Below are 24,635 nucleotides of genomic sequence, written 5' to 3' on the forward strand. Positions count from 1 at the left end.
CATGTTGCGCTCATATTCAATTAATAATTTAATTCAATTTTATTTATGTAGAACCAAATCTAGATAGCAGTCGCTTCAAAGCAAAGCACTATAGATTCAACAGTGGGAAGGAAAAACTCCCTTTTAACAGGAAGAAACCTGCAGCGAGCAGCTAGGTGTTATAATAATAATAATAATAATAATAATAATAATAATTAATGATTAAATGTAACAGTCTTTACACACAGAACTTGGTAATCAAGCTAAAAATGTGGCACTTCACCCTGTCATACAAATATGGTGACTTCTGGCTCAAAATAACCAATTTTATACGTTTGGTAAGATTGAGCTAAAGTTACAGAAAAGCTAGTGGAATCAGCAGTCTAATTCACGTTTCATATTATTAAATTTTATTTGAAAATATGTGTATCTGATGCAGCCATGACACCCACTGCAGCTGTATCCAGCTCCAAGTGGGGATGTTGGCATGTTGTTCCTGCCATGTTAATTATGCTAATTCTCTATAAACAAAAGTATATATAGAATTAGCATCATGCTAACATTTCTCAGGTTGTGTTTGGAGTTTGAAAACTGTAGCTGAGCCTGAGACAGACATTTAGTTTTACTGTTTTGAGTATCACATCATGATCTGAAGTGCTCGAAATCAACCAAACATTAGGATTCATTGGAGATGACATTCTCTACAAAACTGTAGCGACTCCTACAAAAAGCAGGGTGTTTTCTCTATAAATATACTAGAAGCATGATGCTGGCGTGGCTAAGGACCTAGTGGCTTTAAAACCCTGTCACATTTAAGCAGAATTCAGTGCAACACAGACAGCTCTGGTAAACATGGATGACAAGGTAAAAGTTCAAGCAGGTGTCCTTGAGCGACAACATTCGCCAAACAAATAGAGGGCAATGAAACCATGCGGTTTGGTTAATTCCAGGGAGGTGCATATTTTGAAAGCAGTAGGCATCGCGCGGCAAGACTCGTATCCCTGTTCAGCCTTCGGAGCAGCTCCGGGTTCAAAACGAAGCACAAACTAACAGCTACAGACATTCCTGATATGACTCCGAGCAGCAGACCACCTCAAACAGCAAAACACAGAAACACAAAAGTCCTCCTGCACAAATTCTGCTGAGTACAGAATAAACAGGAATTAGTATTTCACCTGAACATTACATGGATACGTACATGCGTGTGATGATCCTAATATATACGAAGACCACTCTATTATCCTGTCTACAGAAATACTGTCTTAAGTGGGCCACCTTGTGGTGACTTTTGGGTTAATGGGAGCATAATCTCAACAGCAGCTATTACGACGATCGGCAGTAACATCAAAGGTCAACATCCTGGGCAGTTTAAGGTACTTATCAGTGTAAATGCCAAAAAAGTGCAACACAAAATATGTAAACAGGAGCAAAACAGAGGAAAAACAACGGTTCAAAAATAAGGCAAAAATGGACCCACAAAACTACGTCTACTTAGCAGTACTTCCCAAACAAGCCTCAGCAACTCTGGCTATTTCCTGTAGCTCACACAGGAATGTCAACCATAGTTTATACACTTTAACGTATTATAATTTAACAGTTTGTCAAATGGCAGTGCACTTTAACGTAAACACTGATGTCTGCTGATTGATAACACACTGCGGTTTTATCAGAGTCCATGCCCCATCGAGTCCACACATTTCAAAGCCTGTGTGACTAAAAACCTGCCGGCAGTGTGACGATGAGGCTACTCAAAGACGATAACACATTTGATACATGAGCCACTGGGGCCTGCCAGCAAACGCGGGTCTTTCACTTTTTGTGCTTTTTGTGGAATACAAAATTTGTGGGAAATAAAGCATCAAGCAGACAGCGCAACCTGCTGTTCTCTCAACAAACACAACGTCATCACCTGCTGTTGATTTAAACATGGCTTTTAGGGGTCGGTTAAACCTGGGCAACCTGTTAGAATGGCTCACCGATACCTGCAGGGCAGCACGGAGAATTCAATTGTAAATACAGAGTAATAAATACAGTATCGTCGTCTATAGATTATCTATGGCACGGAGGATCAGTGCAATTAAAGAGCAATCTGTCCAAGGAGAGACTGCCTGAGCTCTGAGTTAAAAGGGGAGTGTGTAGATAAAAGACCGAACAACAGCTCAGTAACAAACTAATCTTTCTCCGTCTGTGAGCTCTCTGAAAAGATTCTAAATTAAAACGTCTGTTCTAATCATCACGATGTGACTGCAAAGACCTCGGAGGAGGAAGACTAATGCAAAGGAGGGAATAATGCAAACTAGGCAGACATAAGTAACGAGGATAACAAGAGCTTCACGTCACACGATGTTTGTGGCGGGTCACGCTCGAGCAGACGCCGGCCCCGGCGCCCTGGGTGAGTCGTGAGGAGTCGGGCTCTCCGTCTCAGAGGCGCTGCTTTCATCGTAGTCATCGTCCGTCTGCTCTGCGCTGTGGTACAGCATAAAAGCCTGGGTCTTATGGGTGATGGTGATGGTGCAGGGGCCCTGCGCCCACGGCTCTCCATCCACTTGCATGGGCATCGTGGAGCTCTTCAGAACCAGCTGGAGATGGAAGAGCAGCGCACAATGAAAAAATGTTAGCTAAATCATACATGGGCCTATAGGTTAGCTTAGGCCAATCATTCACAGTCTAAATAGCAATCAAGTATACGTACTGGTACAACAGTGGGTGCTCATGTTAAACACGACCAAATTATTAAATCTATGTATATAAAAGTAATCACTGTTTCAGGTTTTTTTCTACTATTGGTTCTGTAGATGACCATATATGGCACACAGGCACACAGCTCCAGATGTGAACACAGATGTACAAACCTTCTGTTTAGGAGAGGCAGCCAATCAGAAGAAAGTTGGCTTATAGGGAGACATGTATAAGATAAATAAGACTTATTTTGAACTGTGATTAATGCAAAGCTACTCCAGTAGAATCCAATAATATAAATATGTAGCTCAGAAAAGGTTTACTTTTTTTTTTTTTTCAATTTCTTTATTGTCCCACAAGGGGAAATTAGTTTAGCAGCAGGATAAAAATAAACAGAACAATACTATAAAATAATAATAACAATAATAATGATAGAAAGTTCAAGGACAATTATTTGCCATTAAGGAGACAAGACGCGGTAGGGATAAAAGAGACCTGGAGTCTTTTAGTCCTCCTCGGAGGTACTCTAAAACGGCAGCTCAAACTCACTGTGAAGTGGATGGTTCACACAATTAATAATAGAATGAGCCTTACTAAGCACATTTCTATTGTAAATGGCCAAAAGTCCATCTTGCCAGCGCCCTGAAATTTTGCCCTGAAAGTCCCAACCGATTCTTATTCTTCACCGTCAGGTTACCAAACCACGCAGCGATACAAAAAGACATCACAGATTCGATAAAACTTCTATAAAACAAGGACAACATCTCAGATGAGACATTAAAAGATCTCATTTTCCTTAAAAAGAACCGTCGTTGTTGAACTTTTTTAGTGGTGGCATCAGCATGAGATTCAAAACACAGTTTATGGTCAAGTACCACACCTAGATATTTATAACTCTCAACTATCCCAATATCGGCAGTTTTAATGATAGTAGGTGATGAGCTATAAGAGGACTTCCTAAAATCAATAATCATGTCTTTAGTTTTTGACACATTAAGTGAAAGGAAGGACTCATCACACCAATTCACAAAATCATCTACAACCTGTCCATGGCCTGACTCGTCCCCATGGACAGGTTGTAGATGATTTTGTGAATTGTGAATAAAGGTACTTTATTACCTTTAATAATAACAACTCAGCGTGAGACTAAAATCAGTAACTTTTATCTTTGTTCTTCTTTTTTTTTGTGTTTTTTTTTTCCTTTAACAACTTTATTTCAGATCAGATTGGCAACAGTCCAGTTTAAAGCTTTTCTCGCCATTAACAGCCTGTTTTTTAATCAGTATTTATTTTTTATATGAAAGATTTTATATGTATTCTCTTATTTTTATTTTTATTTTTTTGTAATGTGTAAGTGCCACCCTAAAGTACCTTCAGAGCCCACCAGGGGGCTTCAGAGCAAGCTTAGGCAAACCCTGGATTTGGCCATTAATAGCAGTATTTTAAGCCTTATTTCTAATTCTTCTGATTGAAGCCTGTGAGAGCAAACAAAACAAAAAAAATGTTACTGATATAGATTATTTTTCTTCTCATCTATAACTCTGTTCCTCCATTACCGACACCCTCAGTTAGCAGCGATGCTTTTAAAATGTATTTAGTTAAATATGTGAGATATTCAAATACCAGTAAAATGAGTTTGTTGTTGTGGGTGCACTCTGGAAGCAAAGGTAAATCCACACGCAGGTGCGCCTTTGCAGTTTTTACAAAATGATGGTTGAAAGTAGCTGCTGTAATCTTAAGGCTTTACACAGCGGGCGTGTAAAATCTGTGCAGTGCTGGAGCCATTTATTCTTTTTTTCCTTTTTTTTTTAAGTGTTCTTGGTTTCCTTATTATCTTTGGTTATTTACAAGGTTTATTTTCAGGTTAATAATTGCTTAATTTTTTGTTTTGTATCTTTGTAAGTCAGACAGGAAGAACTGTAAGGCCATTTTCTGTAAGTAAAAGGACTAGTATAGGACCAGCATGCACTGGGGTGGGCCTGTGGTTTTTTCCAGAGCTGGAGAAGCAGCACCTACACCCTCAGTTAGTTATAAAAACATTTTTTAATAAGGATCTCTCTTACAATGTCTTATATTAAACAGCTGTAACTATGATACACACTGATCGAGACATTTGTCAGTAAAATATGTCTGAAAACGTTGATCAAAACATAGAAAACATCAACCAGGTAAGAAAAATAAGACAGTGCAGACTATAAAATATCTAATTTGTGTTTACACATTAAATAAACAAATTAAACAACATAAAATGGATCTTTGTTTGTTGCTTGCTGGTTAAATAAACCATAAAACACAACTTTCAAGTTTTGGAGATTGGACTTGTTTTTGCCTGCATACAAAACATCACCACAGTTACAATATTTATGTAGTTAAATATGTGAGATATTCAAATACCAGTAAAATGAGTTTGTTGTTGTGGGTGCGCTCTGGCAGCAAAGGCAAATCCACACGCAGGTGTGTGCATTGATAGTTTTTACAAAATGATGTTTGAAAGTAGCTGCTGTAATCTTAAGGCTTTACACACCAGGTGTGTAAAATCTGTGCAGATATTGCACAAGATAAAATTATTCTCAACTCACTCGCTGATATCATGAAATATGTTCAAAAGCATGCATCAGGATATCTATTCTGCAAAAACGCATCGCTTTTTCACTACATGCCTGGTGTGTGAAGGCCTTAATTAACAGTGAATTTTTTAATGAACGCTCTTTATGTCACAATGTAAAAGGAGAATGAATGAAGGTGAAAGCAATCGAGGGTAAACGGACACATGCAGGAGCTCAGTAATAAAAGCCTAATCAGATTAGTCACAATTAGATTGGATTGAGGCGAATGGCAGTGAAAAGTAATTACTGTCGTTCTGCGCGGCCAGTAAATGAGGTAAACAGGAAGCCTTACTCTGACAGTGTGAGCCTGTCCCAGCCGTACAGGGTTGGCCAGCTTGACCTGGATCTGCGCACAGTGGAAGGAGCCAAACACACCCACCACCTCCAACAGGCCATCATCCAGCCTGCAGAGACAGGAAATAGCATGTTTACTTTCCATAGTAACCTGAAGCAGTCGGTGCCAGATGGACAGTTTATATTTTCCTGACCAACATGCTCTTAAATGACCTACCGGGTAGGGGGGCACGGTTCGTCTCCCATACCCTCCCACAGCCTGCAGCCTCCGCCCCAGTAGCCGATGTTACAGACTATGATGCCCTCCAAACTGGGAAGCTCCACCCTTTCCCCATCCAGTTCCAGCTGTGGCAGGAACACATGCAAACGCACAAAAATGTTTCACGAATCTTTATGTGTTATAAAAACATTTTTTACTAAGGATTATATTAAACAGCTGTAACTACGATACACACTGATCGAGACATTTGTCAGTAAAATCACCTCAAAATGGGCAAATATGTCTTAAAACGTTGATCAAAACATAGAAAACATCAACCAGGTAAGAAAAATAAGACAGTGCAGACTATAAAATATCTAATTTGTTTTTACACATTAAATAAATAAATTAATTAGCTTAGCATTATTACTGGCAGCACTGGAAACAAGGCTCTTACTAAAGTTAAAATAAACATCTTCAGCACCTGCAAAGCTGAGTAATTAACACTTCTTGATTCTGAAATGTTGAAACCTAGAATTTAAAAGCTGTCAGGTTGTTTTTTTAACCTTTGCATTTTCATTAAAGTGTAATAAAGGAAAGTGTGAATTTTTATTAAAGCTTGGCTACATAACAGCACCAAAACCATCTAAACACCCATTCAGCAAACTGTACAGGATCTGATAAAGAACTGGATTCCTGCACAGCGTATTTGGGCTCTGCGACAGGAGACTCTGACCAATCGCAAGTGAGCAGAGGACAGAAGGATTCAAGTAAATTCACATGTTTGTATTTTGGAACTTTCATGTCTCATCAGAAGCTTTTGGACCGACTTGGCAACACTGAGACCAGTCGGCTTATATACATACGCTGTTTACAGTCAAAAAGAACACTGAAAAGTTTAAAAGATAGTCTTATTTTCTTTGGACTGCAGTTTCTGTGGGTAATACATTTTGTGTCTGGACCTTTCAAGAGATTTGCTGCACAATATAATAAATAACTGATGGTTTCTCTGCCCCCTGCTGAAGTCACAGGACAACCAATTCACATTCATAGAGAAAGCTTGATATGGAAGTGACTTACAGTGACTCTGATTCTCTTTATGAGCTTAAAACAAAAATTGCATAATGCTTCATCACGTGCACAAGTCCACCGTACCTCGATCCTCTTATCCAGATCTTTACATTCCTGCACTAAACAATCTCTGGTGCCATACAGGAAGTACACAGCCTGTGGGAAGAGGAAAGTACTCATTACTACAAAATGAAGCTGCATCTTTATGTCTCTACAAAAACAACAACAATACAATACAATTTTATTTATATAGCACATTTAAAAACCCGAAGGCACATCAAAGTGCTTCACAGTAATATGGAGAGTCAACATAAGTCAATAACAAATCGGGCACAAGCACAGACAGGATAGAGGCACTAACAGACCAGGAGAGTTAAATAAATACAAAATATGCTAAGAAGACAAAAACAGCAGTAAAATTAATAAATTTAATAAAATCTAATAGAAGATTTAAAAGGGTATTAACTGGTCGGGAAAGCCAAGTCAAATAGATATGCTTTTAATCTTGATTTAAAGGACTGGATAGAGTCCAAGGCTCGAATAGAAGCTGGGAGGCTATTCCGAAGGTTGGGTGCAGCTGAAGCAAAGGTACGATCGCCTCTGGTCTTCAGTCTAAACTTAGGTTCGGCCAGAAGTAACTGACCTGATGATCTTAATGCACGACAAGGAGTGTACAACCAGTGTAGATCAACAAGAGCCGGAGTAATAGGGTCAAATTTAGTGCCAGTAAGAAGGCGAGCCAAAACAACAAAAATAACAAAAACAGTTACAGGATTAAGAGGTTTTTGCGTTCATATTTAAACCCTGAGCCTGCTTTGTTTATTCAAATTACGGACCTTGTTGATGATGCGGCTGGAGAAGAAGGAGGGCGTTTTCTCGCGGTGCGCATGGAAACTGAGCGCCATCAGAGCGTCGGGCCCCACAGAGAAGTAGTTGTTCATGGACAGAACCTGAGGAGGAAATCCAGCGTCTGCTTTATAATACAGCCGAGTGCTTCCGCGGGTCAGGCGTTAACATGTCACGAAAGACATCGGTGTTCATCAGTCAGCACAGAGAGAAAAAACTCACCTTTGGTTTACGAAAGTAGACGCCTTTTGATGCTACCTGGACTTTCCATCTGAAAATAATCACGAAGGTGTTTAGCGGAATGAAAACAAACGCAAACGGGTCAAAACTTTGGATTTCAGGAATCAAAGTTTTATTTCTATTTGGACTATTTACATTTCCTCACGTCTCGGTACTCATGCTGACTGTAAGAACATTACACAGCTCTAATTTTTTAAGCGTAAATGATAAAACGCAAATGTCCTTTTCATTTGTAATTCACATGCTTTTGAAAGTGCAGCTTGTGACATCAGATCACAAGTGGAAAACATTAAATCCAATGTAAACAACCACAAGGACACCATGTGACCCAGCCACTCAAACCACTTCTCGAGGTCAAGTGAGACGCATTTGACCACATCTGATTTGCGGTGTAAACGACTACGCGCCCACACCACTGACTGAACATGAGCTACACCCACCTGATGACGACCCTACAGAAGGCCCCAAGCTGAAACATGTCATCCAGTAAAGTTTTTTCATATTCAGCAACTGTTGCCGGAGTTCTGACCTTTTCGTACTTTACCCTCTCACCCAAGTACCTCTGGAAGGAGGCTAAATTGTGCCAGAAACCGAGGTTTAAGTTTTCTACGAGAATAACAAACGCTGTACCCCTTGATTTATGACCTCAGTAAATACTTTCCTGATGAGTTCATGGTTATGGTTAAAGGTATGGATCCTATTCAACTCAAAAAGGACAATAAAGTAGGGTACATCTTAGGGGTTAGCTAGACCGTTAGCTAGGCCGTTAGCTAGGGGTTAGCTAGACGGTTAGCTAGGGGTTAGCTAGACCGTTAGCTAGACCGTTAGCTAGGGGTTAGCTTGACCGTTAGCTAGGGGTTAGCTAGACCGTTAGCTAGGGGTTAGCTAGACCGTTAGCTAGGGGTTAGCTAGACCGACAATGGTCAAAGTGACTCACCCATTAATTTCCTAATATAGAAAGAAAATCTAAATACTAGCCGTCAACTAGAAGACACATCTGACCGCTTTTGTATAGATATAGTCCCAAAATACCTAAGAGACTACAGTTTTAAAAAGACTAGTGAAACTGATCAGTCTGTTCAGGCATTTCTGACTGACCCTGAGGAGTACCTGTCATCAATATCAACACCGCTCACCTGTCCATTTTCACCACTTCAGCATCAAGGATGTTACGGAGAACCTGCTCCACGGGGATCTCTCCAGCATAGCCAGCTCCCCAGCCTAAAGTGTTAGAGAGGTCATTTCCTGTCCCCAGAGGCAGGATGGTCACCCTGGGGATGAACTGGTCCTGGCCCTGACAAAAGAAAGTAGAAAAGTGTCAAAGCGAAGAAGTAACGTGTAAAAGAAAGATCGCTCTTTTTTCTCGAGCGCACCTTTAGCTTCATAGCATCGATGGCATCGAGCACCCATCCCACTGTGCCGTCACCTCCACACACCAGCACCTGGACGCTGCCGGGGGGAAGGAGGGTGCACAGCTGGAGGGCTTTGGAAGGAGTCAGCTGAGATAAGTCAAACACCTGGAGGTGAAGCAGAAAACACGATTAGTTCCAGGATCTGAAAAAGAGCAATGACAAAGTTTGCTCTCACTGAGACAAAAGATGCAGGCGAGCTGCGAGCTGACCTGCACCGGGTTGAGGAGGGTGCGAAACTCGCCCAGCAGCACCTCCCCCATGTTGTTCCCACTACGCGTGTTAGCCAAGACCAACACTGGAGTCCAGCCGCTGCCACAGGAAGAGCCGAGCTACAAGACACAAGCAGAAAACGCATTTTTTAAAACATCTCCGGAGCACCTGACGTAGGAGCACTATGACAAGGCCAGTCGTGACTTCAACACCTTGCTGTACTCGTCGGGGTGCCTGCGGCGCAGCTTGTTGACGCGGTAGAGGTAGTGAGGGGGGATGATGAGGTTGTGGAACTCGCCCAAGTCGCACACGTCTCCATCCGTCAAGCTCTCCATGCAGTCATCGTGCACCGTGGTCTGACACCACACACACCTGAAGGAGGAGCAGGGGGAGCGAAACTATAAGAAAGGTGATGAAGCACATAAAAAGAAATGCTGCCAATGAAAGGAAGACCCTGAACTGCTCACAAAGCGGGGTATGAGTGTCATACCGAGGTGGGGTCTTTTAAGATTGAAATTTGTTATGTTGAACAGCAGCAGGAGCCCATTAGAGGTGGTTCCGTTATTACATGTAAACCCTAAAGTCATGTTGAGTCGTGAGAAAACCCAGATTTAAAATTCTAAAGAAGAATATATGATGTGATCCAACCAATCACAGCAGATGGCCCCGCCCCTCCCTGAGCCTGGTTCTGCTGGAGGTTTCTTCCTGTTAAAAGGGAGTTTTTCCTTCCCACTGTCGCCAAAGTGCTTGCTCATAGGGGGTCAGATGATTGTTGGGTTTTTCTCTGTATCTATGAAGCGCCTTGAGGCGACTTTTGTTGTGATTTGGCGCTATATAAATAAAATTGAATGTGATTTAAAACCAATCTACAAATATAAAAAAGACTAAATAACCACAGTAAAGAGTGAGATCTTTTATCATCCAGCTCTAACTCAGGAAACTTGATCATTTTTCTTTTAACTCGTGGGTGTAAAAAGAGGCTTTTGGTTGCAGAAACACGGCTGCACATGTGTTGCATCCCTTCACGCTACCTGAAGTCGCAGAGTTTCGGCTGGGTCCCACACTGCTGCTTGCATACAGCACAGTAACTGGCCAGAGGCACATTCCCGCGGACCCAGCGATGCTCCATGGCTCCTTCGGGGCTGGAGGGGGCCATGATCTCCTTGCAGGACAGGCTGCGGTCGGCCCGGCGCAGGCACTGCTCGTCGGCGCACACGCCGCAGCAGTCGCAGAAAGCGCCTTGCAGGATGTGCTGGGAGCACACGCAGCAGTAGGTGGGCTTGTTGAACAGGTCGGTGTAATGCCAGCCGTGCTTGCTCTTGCGAAAGAAATCCTTCATGTGCGACTTCCTCTTGGAGCGTTGTGCGCTGCACCACAGCGTGATGATGACCGGAACCACGACGGCCACGGAGGTCCAGAACAGCAGAGTCCACTCCTCCCGGGAGCCGCAGTCGTCCTGCGCCTCGTCCCCTTCTCCGCACATCGCTGCGGGACCGTGGCGAGACGCTAAGGAGCGGAAATCAGTAGAAGGCAAATAAACGGCACCTAAAGCAGACCGGACACGCTCCACAGCTCCACGCGACGCTCATGATCACAAACACTAGCCGGAAGCTGGTTCTGAATCCAGCTAAAATATATTTTCACGTATAGGAAGGTGTAAACAAGAGGACAGAGATATGACGTTAAAACCACGAGCCACCTCCTGATAGAGCATCAGCAGAGAGTTTTCACATGACAAGATGATCAACCCACGGAGGAAAAAACGTCATGACTCACATACTGCTGGGTAATTTCAGTAATAATGATACAGCAAGCTAAACGCTTATAATAGATGGCACGAAGCACAATGTAGGCCTACAATATTTGTAAAATGTTTAAAGTTTTGTATTATAGAAGTATTTATAATATTTAAGGAAGCAGGGTGGTTTTCGTGGTTAGCGCTGTTGCAAGAAGGTCCTGGGTTTGAATCCAGCATCTCTGTGTGGCGTTCATTATAAGGTTAACAGTACTGTAGGAGGAACTGGGATGCCTGAGGGGTGAGACTATTTTCCGTTTCCGTTAGAATGTGAGCGAACACGGAAGTAACTGAAAGTCGACTCTCACAATTCAAATTTCATCTCTGATTCAGCTGCCCCGGCTTGCTAGCAGCTGGTTATCAGCACGCATGCGCCTTGCGAGCGCAGAGCGCATTAGATAATCGCGGCGAGAGAACAGAAAGCTCTCTGGGTCCCGGGAATTAATCAGAGCAGTGACATTATGAGGCCGTAACAAGTCCACGTGGTTATTAGGACACGTGCATTAAGTTAAACGTGTAAAGGGAGTCGCGAGGAAATGGTAACAATGACGCACAATGACGTATTCCATCGAACGTCACCGGAGGCACTCCTGTACAGCAGCTAAATAAATAATAAGGGTTAAATTAGGATGACCAGACTTCAGCAAACTAAATGTAGGCAGGGGAGAGAGAGTGGGACACTTTACCCGTGATGCTCAGAGATATTTGAAACGAACACAAAAGTTGGATTTCGGGGACAGAATCGATTTATTTCTCTCCCAGAATAACATTTAACATCGTTCATAACTGTATTTTAGCTGCTGGTTTATTGAGTTTCGTTAGGATGCATCTGTTTGTATGCTACGGGCGCACTTAAAATAACTGATTTAACAAAAAAATTAAATAAAATAGGAAACCCTGATCCATAATTCTGCGAGAATCACATTCAATCGGCTCAATCCAGTTTCTAGAGATTTCACATCTTTGCTGTAATTGCACTTCCTTTTCCTTGTGGCAGTTTTTTTTAATGAAATTTTAAAAAAAAAAACAACTCTTAACTTTGCTGTGATTCAGATTTTTATTTAGCGCAGACATCGTGTAAGGTTAAGCTGCAGCGGTAACTTAACATGGAACACCGTCCCAATGTGTGTGACAAAGGATAATGAATAACAACCCTGCTGATAACGGCTAGACTGCTACTTCACCCTAATTAGTGACTATTCAGTCATGTCACTGGTGCTTTGGAGAATAAAAATTAGAAATGCAAAATGGAAAAACTGAACGAGAAAAAGGCAGAACATGCCGACTGGTCTCCAAATGGGTTAGACGGAAACAGCGGATCCTCCACTTCCCATGATGCCGTCTTTCACATGTCCGGTCATCGTGGTTATTTCCTCTGACTCGCCTGCTGCGCCACACAGTACAGACTCTATTCACAGGTCAAGCAAAGTGACGTTTCAGTGTACTTTGTGTGGAATATTCTTTTAAAAAAAACGCGTTTATTTAATAATGTTGTCTTACAAAAATTTTTTGTTTGTAAGAAAAAAGGCAGAAAGAAAGGGGAAAAATAAAATGTAGTTAACAGACGGATACATGTAAATATTACATTATGAATGGGGTGCACAGCTGGTATGACATAAATATAAGAGCATCTAAAAACAGGACTATAACTATGCATATGACTATGCTTGCAGCACCATCTAGTGGACAGACTTTTACCTGCAACCTAACCTAACACCTACGTTTAATACATTGAAATAGACTTATTCTGCTTTTCCTTGTTTTTACATCTTCGCTGTTCCTAGGACTACGTTCTTCTGGACAGAGATCTCGGATGTTGTTCCTGGGATCTGCTGAAGCCACCAGCCCAGCTTGGGGGTCACTGCACTGATTACCACTGGGACCAGTGTTGCCTTCACCCTCCACATCTTCTCCAGCTCTCGCCGCGCCCTTGGTACTTCTGCTATGGTTTGTTTCCCTCTGTTTGTCCACTACTACTATGTCCGGTTGGTTAGCCATCACCAGTTTGTCTGTCTGTATCTGTGAGCTAGACCCCAGCCTCTACGGATCTTGTGCTCAGAGCTTGTTCCTGTGCTGCCATGATTAGTGCCTCTGTGCTGTCTTTCAGACCAGCCACTGGTAGGATTGTTTTGATTTCGTTTATAGCCTGGATCTTGTTTGTCCCATTCAGCTGACGTGCCTCATCTCTGCAGGTATTTGGTGGTTTAAGACTGCTTTTTCTACTTTTTGCTCTATATGATGTCACTGAGAGGATACAGAAGCTCCACCCAGCTGCTGTGCAAATCTTCTGTTTACATGGATCAACTGATCATAACAAATTTGTCTTAAAGGGCGAGGATCTAAAGTAGCAGTTTCAGAAAGAGGAGCAACTAATGGGGTCTAGAAAAAGCTCAGCATAAGATAATATGGATAATTTTTAACACTCAATCATGCAAAACTACACTGTTAGATAAAAATAAGGAGCTGTAAATTAATTAGTTATTCACAGGAACTGTTCACCTTTAAAGCATTAATTGGTCAACTATATATCTTTACATGTGCTAATGTGTCACTAATATTTACAGTTTATTTGAAACCTTGGTAGTCTGAGGCAGCGTGTTGTGGCCAGAGTCAAGGAGGAAGCAGAGGAGGAGGAGGATCTCCTCTTTTCACCCCCTCTGGACTCTGGTCAGGACCTCAGAGTTGAGAGGGCTCAGGCAGGAAAAGGGTGAAAAAGAAAAAGATGAAGAAGCTGGTGGTGTTTTTGCTTTGCGTGGTCCTGCTGACCATTTACACAGGTAGGAAATTCTCAGGGAATTGATGCAAGGAGGACAGTGACCTGTCACATCAGAACACCTTTTCAGGTGCTCTGCGTCTTGTTTTTTGCATTTGTGAGGGAGCTGGTGTAGTTATATTCTTAGACGTTGAAGAGTCATGCATGCCATTGTGGTAAGAACAGGTTATTTTAAGCTGCACCTTCCTTTTGTTGTGGTAGAAATATTTAGATAGATGTACAGAAGATCTTTATTTGTATTTTTAGCCCAATCTTTTTGAACCACTGTTGTATTTTATAACAATTGACCAGAAGACTTACACGTCATCAGGATGGTTTATTTTCGTGGCAACCCACAGTCTGTCTCAATGAGCTAGGTGGACGTACACCGTGAGTATTTTTGCCACGTTGCTCTGAGGCTCCAGGCAGCACCAGCAGCTCAGGCCTTGTGTTGACAGAGTTTCACAGCAGCTCCCTGTGGCAGGAGAGGAACAGAAAGCCTGCTGGGGTCACATGCTGCATGGGCTCGACTCCCTGGGGAGCGAGGGGGCTGAATGGACACTTTGTTACCTTCCACCAAATACCCTGCTTCCTAATGCAGGCCCGGGCTTAGAGAGAGAGGGAGACAGAGAGCCCTCACTGCTGTGTGTGTGTGTGTGTGTGTGTGTGTGTGTGTGTGTGTGTGTGTGTGTGTGTGTGTGTCACCAGGGAATAAACAGCCTCACATAGACACTAGCTAAATAGATCAGGCCGGCCACAGCTCACGAGCAGCAAATAGTGTGAGAGGTTTATTTATGGGCCTGAGAACAGCTTTCAGTGAGAGGAATGCTATTCTTATTAACCAAAACGTAGCTGCCAAGAAAACAGATGTCACAAACAAAATATCTCAGGCAGAGGTTAAATTCAAAGCAGGCAGTTTTAGTTCCTGAGTCTAAGAATAAGCAAAAACAGAGGAAGCTGCCAAAACACAAACACTGACTCACATCTACAAGGCAAGAGCGAAACAGTCTTATCCTAACCTGCTAAACCTTCTTCTACAGCACTGAAAGAAGTCAACGTAAGTAAACATTTGCTTCCAAACTCTTATCTTTACATTTTTTTCCCTTCAGATGCAAACCCCATAATCAAGGAGAGCGTAGCTAAGCAGCTGCTCCGTACCAAGAGGCAGGACCGGCCAATGAAGGCTGGCTACCCCGATGAGCCAATGAGGGTAAGGTCCACTCAGAGCAAAGAGCACAATTAGTATATTGGAAAAAGCACAGATTTAACCAAGAGTATTGAACCTATTCAGTTCTGTTGCAACAGTTTGTGCTGTCCTGTTTGTCAGCAGGATAAAAGCCGAACATTGCAACACAGTGTAAGCGCTGCAAGCAATTTAAATTTTGGTTTTTCTGGTAAATTTGAGACCTGCTCATGTCACTCGTCCATATAATGAATTCATTCTCTGTGTGTTTGAAAGCTTTTAGTTCTAGTGTTTAATCACATTTATGCAGGTTAAACAGTTTTAAGTTGAAGATATAAAAGCATAAGCAAATCAAAAGCATTGACTCAGGTGAGGAGCTTTGCAAAGGCAGTATTTTTTAAAACTTTCATAGACCTTCAGAGAACATTTAAAGCGTGTTACAATATTTTATAAAACATTTATTTTTATTGTTTATAGTCTGCTTAGAGATGGTAAGTGTTAAAGCTTTGTGAGTGTTTTTATGAATGAATTTTTAGAATTTTTGTACATTGCAAATCCTTTTGATATCACCTCATTTTATTAGTCTTTGTTTGTTTGGTGTAATTTAATGACTCTTCCTGCGTTAAATCACATGCAAAATTAAAATAAGGTGAAAAAAAGGTCAAGTGGCACGAGAAAAATATATATTAAAAAAAATTAAAATAAGGTAAAAAATAAATAAAAAACCAAATGAAAATTAAATAAAATAAATACAATATAATTCCATCTATTGTATAATTAAAGGGAATTTTACCTGGGATCATTTTTCAGAATATATTCTATGTGTATATTTATAATAAACTGTGTCATTACATATTATTTAATACATATGGTACCTGTAAAAGAAAAGGCAACAAAAACCTTTGACCCTTTCTCTGTGCGCACAGACACAAAGGTCCGAGTCACCTAATCTAATTTACAGGTTACAGCTGAGACTCTGAGCTTGTCGGTTCCTGTCAGTACCTGAGCTTCTTAAAGTAATCTGTCTGAAAGCACGTGCACTGCTTTTATTACATCCCCCAGCTCTGTACGGGACACGTGATATCGCCCTCGGTTTACTCATCTCTGTCATTTTATGTTGTGCTGTGTTTCAGTTTGCAAAACGAGCTCCAGCATTTGTCTTTCGTTGTTTCTTTCAGTGTGCACTCATCTGTCCTTTGGTTCGCCTTATTCAATGATGTCAATCTTCTCCCTGCAGGAGCATCTGCTCCACATGCAGGCTCTGGATCTGAGGGCCCAGGAGACCAACTTGGAGCACTGGCTGAACCCTCACTGCTACCCACGCTGCGACAGAAACTATGGACACCCGGTTTAAAAGGTGGCAAAAGTCGCCCAACTTTCACTTCTAACCCCGACTGCAAACTATTCACGAGTGACTACAGCACAGTGCATCTACACAGCAACAGAACCCTCAGTTTTCATCTCAGTCACCTTTTTAGACACCTTTTATTCCCTGATGGCTAAAGCGCTTGTCTCTTTTGAACTGAATGACTTGTTTCTGTATTGGAAGTTTGTCTCTGCTGTTGTGTTAGTGCTCTTCCTGTTTTTTGCGATTTTATCAAGACTGTTTGGCACAACAGGAAACCTCAGAAACCTGTGAGAAAATATCTCACAGCCAGGGCTCTTTTCTTTGAACGCTATTAGTTTTCTTGCTGAACTCATTTCAAAAGTCAAACTGGCTCACTGTCAGTTAAGAATTCAGAAATCAGGCTTATTCGTCAGTTCTGAGTTAAATTGTGATAACGCCAAAGTGTCACTTTGACATGAAAGAGGATCTGAGTTCCCTGTGATAAAGTTTCAGTTAAGGGTGAAGTGATGTCCATGTGGTTTGGTCATAAAGATAGTAAACCAAGTTTGGTGGCCTGCTTGAATCTAAACTATACCTGAATATTAGATGTTAATATGAATATTAAGACTGATTTGTGCCTCACTTCACAGTACATACGGATTTAAGGGGATATAGAATTATTTTTTTAACTACACTGACAAACTTGTTTTTAATCTGAACTTGTTTTCTCTCTGCAGTAAAAGGCCTGCTGTGACTGACTGACCGTGGACTGAAGCTGGAGTCTCTTTTCTCATTATCTTTCAATCTAATGACCAAAATATGCATGTGTTGTATTATTTCTAGAGTGAATTCTTTGTAATTTGCTCCTTTACGCCTTTATTTCTGTAGCTGCACAGACTGAAATTTGTTAATGAATAGAATAAAATAAAATAAAATAAAATCATAAGCTCCAATAAAGTTGTATTTATTTGTTTGAATAAGAGCGAGACTGCAGACCTGCATGCAGATCTTAAGCGTTTCCTTTTTTCTGAAGACAGTCGACTGGATTCTGGTTTCAGTGACATAAAAGTTTTAGCGCCTCAAGTTATTTGCATATTAGATGGCGTTTTTTTCTCTGCCTAACACCTTGAAGCGGAGACAGGCCAGAATGTTTTTTCCTTAGCCGTGTTCGTGCGTCTAAACGCCCCCTTCACGCACCTTTCCCCCCGTCCTCACGCTTTCCTTTACAAAAGCTCTAAGAAACATTTTATTTCGTTTTTGGGGAAATGAAACAAACACGAAGGATTTTGCTGCTCTGATAAAGTATATTTGTGTGATAATTACCGGATTTCAAACTTGGATAAACTGGCTGACCGGATGCATAAAACTAAATGTGGGACAAAACGTGCGCGCGCACAAGCAAACGTTGAAGGTGCACCGTCGTTCACCTGACGCAGGGCGAAGGGAGGCGCGCGCCGTGAACAGGTCACCACTGTGACACCTCAGAATGACCAGTTAACCTAACGCGCGTGTCCTCGGGCTTTGAGAGAACACAAACTCCACAGACAGTCGTTCAGAAAGTTTGAACCCACATCAGCCACTGCACCACCCGCATCATGTGGAGGACAAATACAGGCCTGCTGTATTCGCCCCCCAGTCTGTCTATACAGAAATTACGAATGAAGCTAAAGAGGGTTTGTTTTTGTCATATTTTTTTATAGGCGACATATTATGTTTTATTATTATTATTCTTATTTTATTCTAAAAACCGATAAAATTGATTGTTAATGACCCCACCCGTTTTCCTGTCTGACCGCGTCGCTCCTGATTTTACGCCACACACGTGCGGTGATTGAAGCGCTTCAATCTGTACAGCACGAACGCCGTAGAACCCGCGATCGGTCCACATATGAGTAGGCCTGTATCGCGGATGAATAAAGCAGAGCCGCGCTGCATAGAGCTGTGAAATGTGTGCACCTGCATGCGGAACATTTTACCCGTTTCTCATTTTTCACCGCACTCTGAGGCTGTCGTCTGAGGCCTGTCCTGGCGCAATCGCATACACAGAAAATATCATTAAATCAATCAAAAACATTAAAAATGTGTTTGCTTTTAAATATACCTTGAATAAAAATGGAATAATTATTGGAATGACTGGCTGCATTTGGTCATTTCAATCGTTTTCTTTTTTTAATAATAAAACTAAGCGGGCATGCAGCCATGTAGAGTCACGACGCATACAAAAATTAAACAATAAAAGCAGATTCACGGACTTTTATTGACCAGAGGGGGGAGAAATTTGTGCTGTTGTAACTCTGGAGGGAGAATCATGTAGGCCTCCCGCAGGACTGTGCGAGCCGGGCTGGGTGATGAGCCCGAGGCCTTTAACTTTTGGCGCAACTTTGCAGAAATTTCAATAAATAAATAAATATTAAACAACGCGTTGAAATTGAGATATATTATTATATATGGGGAATATAAAACTAAGCCCAGCGGTTAAGTAGTTTGTCGGGTCTAATTGATGGATCTAAGCGGAACCGGGAGGGCTGACGATGGTTTAAAAACAACACAAAGAGAAATTCAAATGATTTATTGAAAAGCGTCTAAAAAGCAGTTTGACAACAACCTCTTTTTTTTGTCAGTTACAACAAAGCTGTATGATCGTTTTTCTATGAAAATGTAAAATATAGGAACTATGTTAATGAAAAATGTTATATTAACTTTGGGAAAACTTGAGAGAGTGTGTTGAGTTTGATAATTTACTTTAGGTTTTAGAAATCTCCGAGGCAAACTCGGTCTTTGAACACAACATAAAGTTTTTTTTCTAATACTTTTAAATTCAAAGTGCTTGAGTTAATTTTTAAATATTATTCCAGGATTTGAAATCAACCAAAACCTTTCAGTCAAATCAGTTCAAATAAAGAGAATTATTCAGACCACAACCTGAATTAAATATCCTCGCTGCACAGCTCAGGTGGGAAGAAACACGTGGAAAAAATACATTCTTGTTAGTTTTAAATGCAAAATAGGAAAAGTCACATGATCTGTACAGGAAGTAGCCACTCGCTGCAAAGGAAACATGCAACTCATGTTAACCATTGCACAATGTGAAAGGGACTTCATTTGATTTGGTCAATACATTAAATAGATGTCCAGCTTTATATTATATACACATATGCACATTATGTTATTTGCCTTTTTACATTACATACAAAATCTGCTTTGCTTGATGCCACCATGTCCTATAAACTTCAGATCTGCTCAAAGTCAGAAAACAGAGCATCAGTCAGTCATCTTTTGTCCTTGAAGAAGCCTTTAGAAGTGCTGCTCTCCTTGATGGTGACCGTCAGGAAGTTGGCGGTCACGTCTGTCACCAGGACCTTCTCCACGTTGCCGAGAGACGGCCTCCACGTCACTTCGTCCAAGTCGTCGTCGAGCCGCGTTGGGGACGGCCTGTCCAGAAAATAAGGCTTTTCCATTTGGGGGAGCTCGGCGGGGCGACTCAGACTCATTTTGGAGTGGTGCTTGAAGTGTGCAGGTACCAGGTAGGCGGAGACGTCCTTTATCCTGTGAGTGTCCGTGTCTGTTCTGTGAGGATGCAGGCCGCGCTCTGAGTACAGCTGTTTGTAGGAGCTCTCCCCAGAGCGCTGTGTGTGGTGATGGTGGTGGTGGTGATGGTGGTGGTAATGATGTTTATGGCTGTGGCCGTGGTTCTCTGGATGTCTGTGGGCCAGTTTGACCAGCCTCATGTCTTCGCCCCCCTGGAGCTTAGCCAGTTTGTGAGGGCCGTGGCTCTCCTGCTCCTCTCCTCTCCTTTTATGGTGCTCAGAGAAGACGTCGTTAAACCGCGGCTTAGGCTTGGGACCTCTCTTTTTAGGTATGTGGACGAGGTCTTCTGAACTAGTATGAAGCAAAGACTGCTGGTGCTCACGAGGGCTCAGTTCAGGCGGTCGGACGCGTACGCTTTCTCCACGGTTGACGGTACTCGGTGGGAAGATGGTGGGCACGACAGCTCTCAGGCCCTCTCTGGCCCTGGGGGTGGCAATCGGTTCTGGGGTCGGGTAGGTGACGCGCATTCCTCGGACTGCTTCGCTCCGGAAGTCATAGGACTTGGACTTCACCTTTGCCTGAGCCTATCAGAAAATTTTTGAAATTAGTATTTTAAGAAAATGACACCATTTTTCATAGCGAACATCAAACTGAATCAGTCATTCATTCTTTTATCGTCTGCTTTTTCTATTAATTTGTAAAATGTAATTTAAACAACCTATTGACTGCTTCTACCTACACCTGTCATATTGGACTGCTATTAAACTAACTATCGAAAGTGTGGATATTAATCTTACATCAATAATTCACAGCAATAACTAGTTTCAGGGCACCATGTTTATTACTCAACTTCTACCAATCCCCTTTAAACGAGCCCTGTCAGTGGAGACTCTGGCATTTTGTTCAAGACAAACTGCCGCTCATTAAGCAATTTTCACGGTTCACCGCTCTGAACAGATGAAGCATCAGGCCGTGATGTTTTCCTCGGCTCGTTGGAAAGTAACATGTAATCATAAAATTTTAATTAAATAATTTATTTCAGACACATATCCATTTCAATATATAAACTATTTGTTTTATATTTTTTAATATATTTATAAATTACACAACAGGGACAAGAAATGCATAAACGGCATGTGTTCAAGAAAAGAAAAACACCTTGTGTCATTTAAAGTAGTTTTATAGTTCTTACAACTAGATTTTAGAGGAAAATAAATTTGTACATTAAAATTCAAGTGAGATTTTTTATTACTGATTTACAAAATTGGAGAAATTCTAATTTATTACATGCCACCTGGAGCTTTCCATTTTTGCTTTAAAAGTGGCTTTAATAAAGAGACAACAGACCCAGAGCGTGTAAAAAGAAAAAGAAGAAGATGGAAAAACAGCCTGGCTGTTTGTTAAACACATTTTATTTAACAGGACACAAACAGTCCTTATGTAAGCTAGTCCATTAAAACAGCTGCATAATATCTGGTTTTTCTCTTTATTTAGAGAAGCAGAAATAACCAGATACATCCCAAACTCTCTGGGTCAACCCATTTGTCAGGACCTAGAAATAATTTTATCATATATATTCTAATGCCTGGTATCACCACAAAATTAACAGTTCAATTTCCCCAGTTGAAAAAAACCCTGATGGATGCCCCGATGGGACACCTTTTGCGATGTGCTTCTGGCCCCAGGGGCCGCTTGTTTGACACCCCTGTCTTTAGGTATTCAAAGCCCGTTTTAGCATGTCAATACATCCCCATTAGGCAATAAACAAACTGAATACACTCCCATTCATGGGCAGGCTGTCCTAATTATGCATAATTAGCATATTTAACCTGCTCATTCACTAATGCATTCAAAGAAAAAAAATTAAGAAGTCACAATGGAGTGGCTTGGAAGTGGAGAGAGCGCAGGAAGGGTTTGTTGGGGCTTAAATAAAATAAACCAAGCTGCCAGCTTTACCTTAAGCAGAAACGTCTTGGGTTTTGGTCCTCTCTTTTTGGGCCCGTAGAGCTCCCTTTCACGCTCCCTGTGAAAAACCAGACACCCATTTTGAGTGTCACGGGAGCAAAGTGCACCGAGGACAGCGTACAGTTACCGAACACTCACTGACTCTGCCCAGAAAGGCCACACAGACATCTTACCTCTGTTCAAAAGCGGCGAACAGACGGGAGTCCAGAATATTTTCCTCCGGTTCCCAAGTGCTGTATCTGCGAATTAAAAACGCAGAGTTAGACAGAGGGAGCGGAGACTGACACACGGCGCTAGCCTGCGAGCTAAAAATCTCCACCGTGCTCAGTTTTAATCCCGCTGTCTCGCTAGCTGTGATGTGCTAACGACAGCCACGGCCGAGACAGTGCGGGCAGGGCAGCCGCGGGGTGAAAACATGATGAGGCCCAGTGTAGCGGGACTTACTTGGGAGACCACCCCTTCCATTTCACGAGGTATTCAATGCGACCCTGCATGCCATCAGAAACAAACAGACAGGACTTGGTTAGCTCGCAAGGGTTAACAGTAGTATGAGAGTGCAGCGGTGGTGCTCTTATTCAGCATTCTGGGAGAAAAGAGCACGTTACATCTCCCGCCTACCTTCCTGATTCTGCGTTTGATGATAGACTCGGCAGCGAACACCCTCTCCCCGACGGCAGAAAGCTCCATGTTTACCCCAGTGCTACCTCCCGTTAGCTGGGTGGACGCTAACGCTAGCAGAGCAGATATTTTTCTCCAGTCCCAGCCACTCTGAATTCCCGACAGACCATAATACTCCCGAACAGAATGGACGTCAGCGCAGTTTTTTCACAGCGTTGCTAAGGAACCGCAGTCGGTGGAACCTTTAGGCGAGCAACCATTGGTCGAATCGTTGCTACGTGCTCTGGTTGCTAAGTGGAGAGGAGGAGCTTGCGCCTCTGCGAATTCTTCGGGGAGGGGGAAATGGTGGCTTTTTTCCCCGCGCGAGTGAATCATTTCGCGCAAGTTATGTGCGCAAAAATGCACGCGGTCTCGTTATGCGGACACGCCAGCCTTGTCAGGCAAATAGAGAGAGAGTAGGAAATAACGAGGGCGCCTGAATTGCGCGCCAGCGCGTAGGTAGTTTCCCCCATTTGCGTTTGGTCGCTACAGCAGAGCGTTCATCAGCTGATGAAGCGGAGGTTATTTTTTGTTATTCCATAAACACCAAACGATCGCCTCCACGCCCTCCCTGCGTCAGGCCAAGTGCTACATATCTGCCCGGTCCGTTCACGTGATTTTATTTAATTATTCTCTGCGCGTTCACGTTAAAGAGAAAATGTTGTAATTATATTCAGCCGTCTTATTTACCGCATATCACACGCCGGCGCTCTGTTGTTTAAAATAAATGCAAAGTGGGTGATACGTTTAAATCAAATACACGCCTGTAATGTTATAAAATAAATGTGTGGTTTGGTAAGAGGTCAGTCCATTGGATCGCAGCGATTAAACTGAACCTTTCAGTGACACTGATTCATCAGACGTTAGGAAAACAGCTGTCACGGCCCAAAGATAAGCAGTAATAAGACGAATTTTCCAGGAAGAGATCTGGGAAAGCTTCTCGCTGTGTGAGGTTTAAAAGCATCTGATTGGTCTCTTCGGTGAAACGGGGGGTTGTGATTTGTTTCTTTGAATTATGAAACACAGCCAGCTTTGAGTTATTGTTTCATTTTTCCCGATAATGACATTTCTCAGCCCAGATAATCGGAAATTATGGATGAGCTCCTGCGAGGCCCCTTGTTTTTAACGCACATCAAACAAAAAGGTGAAAGTTAAACCGCAGTTTTCACTTTTCCTTTCTCACAGTGAGGCGCCCTTCCGCTCATAAATCCGATCCCTGTTTTTCCATACAGTTCCACATTTATGTTAGCCGCAAAAAAAACAAACAACAAATTAAATAAATTCGATTATTTATGCATTTACTTTGGTATCGGTGTAATGATAAAAATTTAATTTATAAAATAAAAAATAATTTAAAAACATTATTATTATTATTATTTATTATTATTTTTCACTAGACTGTTTTTATATTTATAATTTTTTACTTGCTCATTTTTTAGATTCGATTTTATTAGGTTGAAATAGTAAAAATAACTACGTTTATATATATATATATATATATATATATATATATATATATATATATATATATATATATATATATATATTATTTATTTATATGAACAGATCTGTTTAACAAACGTTTATTTGCTTGATGTGTCTGTTTAGCGCGGACGGTAACGGCTGAGTCAGCATAAAGAGCGGTTAGTCTTGGCTGAATCATTTGAACATCTTTGCTGAGACTGGCTGATCTTTCTTCGTCAGTTAAAAATGAGATGAAATGAATTCCAACACAAGGACAGCGGCGATAAAGGGAAGCGAATGAGTAAGTAAGTAAAAAAAAAAAAAGCTGGCCATACAATCAAATGTGTTATTTGGTTATTAATTATGCATTTAATTCCTCTTGGGTTGGAATATTTTTAAATAAATTAAAAAAAATTCAAAAATGCCTC

At 41.7% G+C, this 24,635-nt stretch overlaps 3 protein-coding genes across 4 annotated transcripts; 1 reads left to right on the forward strand and 2 right to left on the reverse strand.

The window, feature by feature from the left end:
• Positions 1-10: 10 nt before the first annotated feature.
• On the reverse strand, positions 11-11,269 carry dgke (diacylglycerol kinase, epsilon). Its single transcript, XM_085162983.1, has 11 exons — positions 10,568-11,269; positions 9,749-9,908; positions 9,536-9,655; positions 9,288-9,431; positions 9,051-9,208; positions 7,897-7,945; positions 7,665-7,778; positions 6,913-6,984; positions 5,776-5,903; positions 5,557-5,668; positions 11-2,558 (listed from the first exon to the last, which is right to left on the reverse strand). The coding sequence occupies exons 1-11, from the start codon at positions 11,017-11,019 to the stop codon at positions 2,337-2,339; spliced, it is 1,731 nt and encodes a 576-aa protein (XP_085019109.1). The 5' UTR covers positions 11,020-11,269; the 3' UTR covers positions 11-2,336.
• Positions 11,270-13,273: 2,004 nt separating this feature from the next.
• On the forward strand, positions 13,274-17,526 carry c6h17orf67 (chromosome 6 C17orf67 homolog). Of its 2 annotated transcripts, none has more exons than XM_085162987.1 (4): positions 13,274-14,108; positions 15,193-15,293; positions 16,504-16,632; positions 17,337-17,526. In XM_085162987.1, exons 1-3 carry the CDS (start codon positions 14,054-14,056, stop codon positions 16,618-16,620), a joined length of 273 nt encoding a protein of 90 aa, XP_085019113.1. In that variant the 5' UTR covers positions 13,274-14,053; the 3' UTR covers positions 16,621-16,632; positions 17,337-17,526. The 2 variants fall into 2 exon arrangements, with proteins under 2 accessions (XP_085019113.1, XP_085019112.1); XM_085162986.1 differs by having other exon boundaries at positions 16,504-16,623; positions 17,331-17,519.
• A 1,621-nt stretch (positions 17,527-19,147) lies between these two features.
• Positions 19,148-23,091, reverse strand: cbx8b (chromobox homolog 8b). Its single transcript, XM_085162984.1, has 5 exons — positions 22,705-23,091; positions 22,531-22,574; positions 22,260-22,325; positions 22,078-22,144; positions 19,148-20,705 (listed from the first exon to the last, which is right to left on the reverse strand). Exons 1-5 carry the CDS (start codon positions 22,771-22,773, stop codon positions 19,863-19,865), a joined length of 1,089 nt encoding a protein of 362 aa, XP_085019110.1. The 5' UTR covers positions 22,774-23,091; the 3' UTR covers positions 19,148-19,862.
• Between the last annotated feature and the right edge of the window lie 1,544 nt (positions 23,092-24,635).

The sequence above is a fragment of the Neolamprologus multifasciatus genome, chromosome 6, assembly GCF_963576455.1.
Source record: "Neolamprologus multifasciatus chromosome 6, fNeoMul1.2, whole genome shotgun sequence".
Classification (NCBI taxonomy): domain Eukaryota; kingdom Metazoa; phylum Chordata; class Actinopteri; order Cichliformes; family Cichlidae; genus Neolamprologus; species Neolamprologus multifasciatus.